A 5,952-nucleotide genomic window follows, 5' to 3' on the forward strand; every position below is an offset into this window, starting at 1 on the left:
GAAATAAAATATGAAGTCCTTTTCAACTGGGTTATGGTTTCTCCAGGAATAGAAGATTGTTATCTTCTAAATTCTAGGAAAAGGGGGTTTGAGGAATGTTCAGCCCCATAGCAAGGATTTGGGAAGTCAGGGAGTCTCAATTATTTTTTGTGGGGGGGGGGGGGTCTGTGGGACTTTCAGTATTTAGTGGGACAAAGTACTTAATTTTGGCTGGGTCGTGTCCACTAAATTTTCCTAAGCGCCAAATTTCCTTCTTAGATAACTTACTGACACCTGGAAAATTAGACAAACAATGGTTTCCTCCCTTCCTCCCTATACTGCACTCACACTCTGAGTTCTGAGGCCCCCGGGGGAGGTGTTCCGTGCACATGGCAGGGGGTGTCAGGGCAACACAGGGAGTCTCCGGGTGGGGGGGTGTCTGCTGCTCGGTTGCTCACTCCCAGACACACATTCCAGCCACTGTCTATGACAGCGAACTCCTACACTTGGCACTTCCTGCTTGTCCATGCATGCCTCTGCCCACCAGCCTGCCATTGGCAGAGTCTCTGACAGCAGGAGGAAGTGGGGGGATTGACGGCCTCTCAGACGCGGGCTTTCTGCCCTCTCGCCCGGTCACGTGCAATGGGCTTGCCAATCTTGTGGTCCTGCTCGAGCCTTCACCTCCCCCACCCCCGCCTCAGCAGCAGGCCAATGGCATGTGCCTGGGTGGAATCACCATGGCGATGGGTTCTCTCTCGCTCGTTGTGCCGCTCTTCCCCCTCCAAGCATGGTGTAACATCTCCCCTTTGGAAGCCAAAGAGTGGTGCCCTAGATCCACCCACGCCCGAGCGGCCGGCCACCACGTATGTTTGTATTAAAGATGAATAGCTTAGATTTATATCATAAGCAATAGAATAGTTAAAAATATATAATAAAATAATAAGACTGTATAATGTAATGATTGTACTGGGTTAAAATTTAAGACTTGCAGGTAGAAAGAATTTAGCATCAGGTTTGGAAGGAAGAAATGTAACAGCTATATTTACTGCTTTTCCTTTTCAATTTTTTTTCAAGTTTGTTGTTCCCCTAACTCTTTTCCCTTTTTTTTTGCTTCTGTATCCCCGCATCATTCCTTTCCCTTTATGCTGAAACTTAATAAAAAATTTAAAAATGAAAAAAGAAAGAAAGACATTGGTTGAGGTCTACAAATTTGCTCTTTGCACTGAACTGTTTTAGTTAAACAGAGTTCAGTTACAGCAATAATTACTTTTGATTTATCAAGTGCATTTTATTAATGGATAAGCAAGTTATGTGACATATATTATCTTCACATTAATCCTCATATTTGGGATAGAGAAACTTAAGCATTCTCTGCCCTATGAGACCAGCACAAGACAGGGATCTAGGACAAAACAAACAAGGTTACCTTGAACATGGTTCTGTAAGGCCTCTTGAGATCCAGTAAGTGGAGGTTTCCAATGAGTGGTAATGGCCATGGTCCTGGTGGAAGCTTTCGGCTACTGGTCTTCCAGAAATGGCTCCTTTTCCAAAGGAATGCGAGTGTAAGGGCAAACACAAACAACACAGAAATAGGATCCATCCAAGCCATTTCTTGCTAACAAGAAGTTGCTTGTTGAGGTTACAGAGAAATTTGCACTAGATTTTGATCAAGGGCTGTTCTTGTCTCCTGAAATGAGCCAAAGAGATCTGTTTATATAGACACAGCCTGGTATAACCTCTCACCAATCATCCAAAGGATGCATTTTATAAGAAATATTCTCCAATTTCCTGTGCTTCATCTATAAAAACCCTGTATTTGAATGGGTGGTGGCTAATTTAAGAAATAGAAACTTGCCAGAACAGGTGTAAACTCTCTTGACTCCTGACAGAAAGTTCAACACAATATTATCCAAAGGCTAAGCTAGTTAATTATCTACTGGCTCCAAAAACGTAATGTTTCCAGTGAATAGTCAGACGGATTACTGAATTTACAGTTAGTCGAATATGACTTTCTGAACTATTTTCCCACTGAACTCATGCCAAATATTTCAAACCAATGGAAGGGACCTCTACAGCTCTTCTTCTTCATTTCCCTAAATAGCGCTAGCTACAGAGCCTTATTTTCCTCACTTGCTACTTTAACTAATAACTTCCATAGTTCATTGAAAATTCTTATCTTAAGACTTCTTCCTTCCAGGAAGAGCTTTGGGGTGTCTTCAGGCGTGTCAAACCTTCCCTTTCCTCAAATCACTTTTTAGCTTCTCTTCTACAAATTTGGCACAAACACTGCAACCTATTAGCCCCTCCAACTTCCCCCTTAGCCACATTTCTCGGCCAACCCTGGTTTACCCCAGGTCGGTATAAAAACTCTTTCATAAAATGGAGACGGCTGAGGCTGACTCGCTTTGTTGATGTCCTGTCTGAAGGGGTATTAAAAGATAAAGTGACCTTAGAGGCAAACTCTGACATCCGACTTCCATGGTTTGAATACCTGCAACTCAAGCATTTACTGGATACTCACCTCTTTAGTCCTCCCTTGCGAATCCTTCTTGGTGATTTTGAAAAACTTCTATTCAGCGATTCAACCCCAATTAAAGGCTTGATATCGAGAATTTACAAATTATTACTCCACTCCATTGACATGAAACCACACTCCTATCAAGGGGCCTGGCACCGAGATCTGGGTATTGAACTAGCCAAAGAGCAATGGCTGGCCATCTGGAACTCCACCATATATAAAACAAAAGCAATGAATGTACAACTTCAAGCCATTAAAGTTCTCACACGTTGGTATAAGACCCCGGTACAGTTATCACACTCCTGCTCAATTTCTCCCCTTTGTTTTAAGAACTGCGGTCAGAGAGGCACATTTTTTCACTCCCGGTGGCTATGCCCCATCATAAATAATTTCTGGAGACTAATCTACCAAGAAGTACATGACCTCACCTCATTTTCTCCCCCATTCACGCCGGAATATGCTCTCCTGAATCATACAGGCACTTCGCGTATTCCTACACAAACAGAGGATTTAATTTCACATATGTTTGTGGCGGCCAAATTTGCAATCGCCTCGGTTTGGAAACAGCAAAATCCTCCATCAAGGCAGGCATGGTGGCTAAAGCTGTGGGACTACTTTGTCTTAGATAAACTCACTCATGATTTAGATCCTCGTAACACCTCCCAATCTGCTTCTCTGGACTTTGTCTGTAAATGGCGTCCCTTTATTGACAAGGTCTCAAAGGACAGCAAAAATCCTAATGACCCATATCATGCTATACTGATGTCATGTCAACTGTTGTTGTAACCTGTATTTTAATAACTAACTTTGTTTATATCCATCTTCCCGCTGTATATGGGTACATACTACACATCTGCCGATGCATTTTCATACTTGTATCTTGAACTTTATATTAATAAAGCTTTTTATTATTTAAAAAAAAATAACTTCCATAAAAGGTTAAAAAGTAAAGGTAGTTCCCTATGCAGGCACTGGATCATTACCAGCCCATGAGATGATATCACATCAGGATGTTTTCTTGGCAGACTTTTATGGGGGGACCTACAGAGACAGATATTCTGTCTCCCATAATGTTCAGTATTTACATAAAGGTTCTGGAAGAGGTTGGGTGTTTTCACACAAGAGATCTGGCCCGACCTAGCCATACCTCCCATTCAGATTAAATGTGCACAATCACATGAGTACATCTGGCCCTCCAAGCCACACCTGTTCTCATCCCATCTTCAGACGCCTCTTATCTGAATTTAAAAAACCACCTGGATCTTCTGGGTAGTTTCCCCCTGAATCACATTTTGGTCACATTTTCGCTGGCCATCTGAATGCCCGGGCACGACTCATAAGCGGAAGAGCAGTGTGATCATGTCAAGCTGTTTCTGATTCCAACTAAGGCTTATAGATCACAAATATCAAAAAGTATTTTTGATACCCCTCTGTTTGCTCTGCAGCCAATCTAGGTATACTCCAAAGACATGGGAAGATACCCCATTATTTTTCCACTTTAGATTCCCTATTTCATCGTCGTACTTTTACTGTGGCATGTTTGAATGCCTTCCCATCAATAGTTCTTTTTGTTAGATTTAGACAGATACCTCTCCAAAATAGATTGTGCCCATGTGAATTAGGAGTTGTTGATTCTATATCTCATATTATTTTAGAATGTCCTCTCCTGGCCTCACAACGCAGACAATTTTTAGCTGGATACCTCCAACACAATGTATCTACTAAAAGGAAAACTCTAACCTACTTTTTAGAAGACGTTAATCCCCACATTACTACATGTGTTGTGAACTTCTTAGTAGAAACCTACAAAATTAGATCTAGACATACCACTGTATTTTAATTCATGGGTGTCTATTCTTGATTTGTATCATTGGCCGCTATTTTAATTGATTGCTTTATGTATTGTTCTTACTATACGTCAGGCCACTGTATTTACTTTTGATTGTGAATCATTATTGCTTTTATGCCAATAAAGGTCTGAATTGAATTGAAACCATTTCTGATTCAATCTCCCCCCCCCCAGCCCCTCTCCGAGGTGTGCTTGTGTGCCTATCAGCTTGAACACGCACACCAGGGGACATTTTTTTTTGGGGGGGGGACTCCTTCCCGCTGTGAGTCCATGGTTGAGCCATGCTAGCAGTCTGAAAGGACAAGCACGGATCCTACTGCTTCAACGGCCAGTGTCTGATCCCTCTGAAATGGACCAAACTCAACTGGGTTTTTTTGCATCAGTTTCCCAGTGTGATAGCACCTGTTGTCTGTCAGGTTAGGGTGAAGTGTCACTGACATGCAGATGACACACAACTCTGGGTGAGCAAAAGTCCTGAACTGTTTGTTGAACTTAGTAAAGGGCTGGCGATATTGTGCCTCATAAACCTATGGCAACTGTTTAACTGGTCTATAGTAAAAGGTAGGAAAACAAAGTCGTATTTTGGAGAGGTATTTTTTAGTGTACTTCATGTTGATAACACTTTCAATAGGCACAATGTTTGAGAGGCCTAATTACAAGAGCAGAGCAAGGATCATGTGCCTATGATAAAGATGGAAAGAAGAAAGGCAGAGGTGTGCCCTCCAAGCCGGTGGCTGAGCTGGAGTGTAGACTGCAAGCTGTATCCATAAAGGAATGGTCAAAAACAGGGGTGGTCAAACTGTGGCTTGTGGGCACAATATGCCCAGTGTGATAATGTCACTTCTGGGTGGCAACATTGCTTCAGCCATGTTGCAGTACACTGGAGCTCTTCAGGGGCAGCCCCCCACCGACCTGTTATAGGGCAGCGGTTTGGAGGCCCGGGAATCAGGGGAATATGGCAAGTTTACATTCCACCCAGCCAAGTCTGAAGCCTTTGAATATTGAAATAGGTTTTTCCAGAGGTTGTTTTTTTTTTTTGTAGTAGTAGAAACTCCTTTGCATAATAGGCCACACATCCCTGATGTAGCCAATCCTCCAAGAGCTTACAGGGCTCTTAATACAGGGCCTACTGTAAGCTCCAGCAGGATTGGCTACATTAAGGGGGTGTGGCCTAATACGCAGAGGAGTTCCTGTTACAAAAAAAGCCTTGGGCTTTTCCATGTATCTTGCACCAGGCGAAAGCCGGAAATATGTCTCAATGGAATGCTACAAGTCAGAGGCCGGGATTTGGTGACCCGATTTGGTGCCTCAGAAGGCCGGCACACCCGGCAATTGCCTAGTGGATGGGGTGGCAGATTTTTTTTTACATAGTTGTTCTACTGGATGGATCTGATTTGGACGTGGACTGTTGCTGTTTTGGTGATTCAAATACATCTGTAATATGTTAATAAGAAAGAAATCAGTAGGTTAAAAAGGCCTGTTTTTTCCCCTCTAAACAGCTTTGTCTACAAACTGGAAGTATTGGATGGATTTCATCACTCTACCCCAACATTGCTCTCTTGCTTTCTCATTCAGTGAACTGTACAGAAGCAAAGACAAAGTCATA

At 42.7% G+C, this 5,952-nt stretch overlaps 1 protein-coding gene across 1 annotated transcript in view; it reads right to left on the reverse strand.

Annotated features, from left to right (window-relative positions):
* The window catches only part of LOC132589888 (cytochrome P450 2K6-like), a 30,140-nt gene extending 28,391 nt beyond the window's left edge, over window positions 1-1,749 (reverse strand). Inside the window, exon 1 of the mRNA XM_060262711.1 lies at window positions 1,406-1,749. Coding sequence (XP_060118694.1) covers window positions 1,406-1,588 — 183 coding nt within the window. The 5' untranslated portion in view covers window positions 1,589-1,749. The remainder of the gene's footprint in view (window positions 1-1,405) is intronic.
* Between the last annotated feature and the right edge of the window lie 4,203 nt (window positions 1,750-5,952).

Source organism: Heteronotia binoei, chromosome 1 (genome assembly GCF_032191835.1).
Source record: "Heteronotia binoei isolate CCM8104 ecotype False Entrance Well chromosome 1, APGP_CSIRO_Hbin_v1, whole genome shotgun sequence".
Taxonomy (NCBI): Eukaryota; Metazoa; Chordata; class Lepidosauria; order Squamata; family Gekkonidae; genus Heteronotia; species Heteronotia binoei.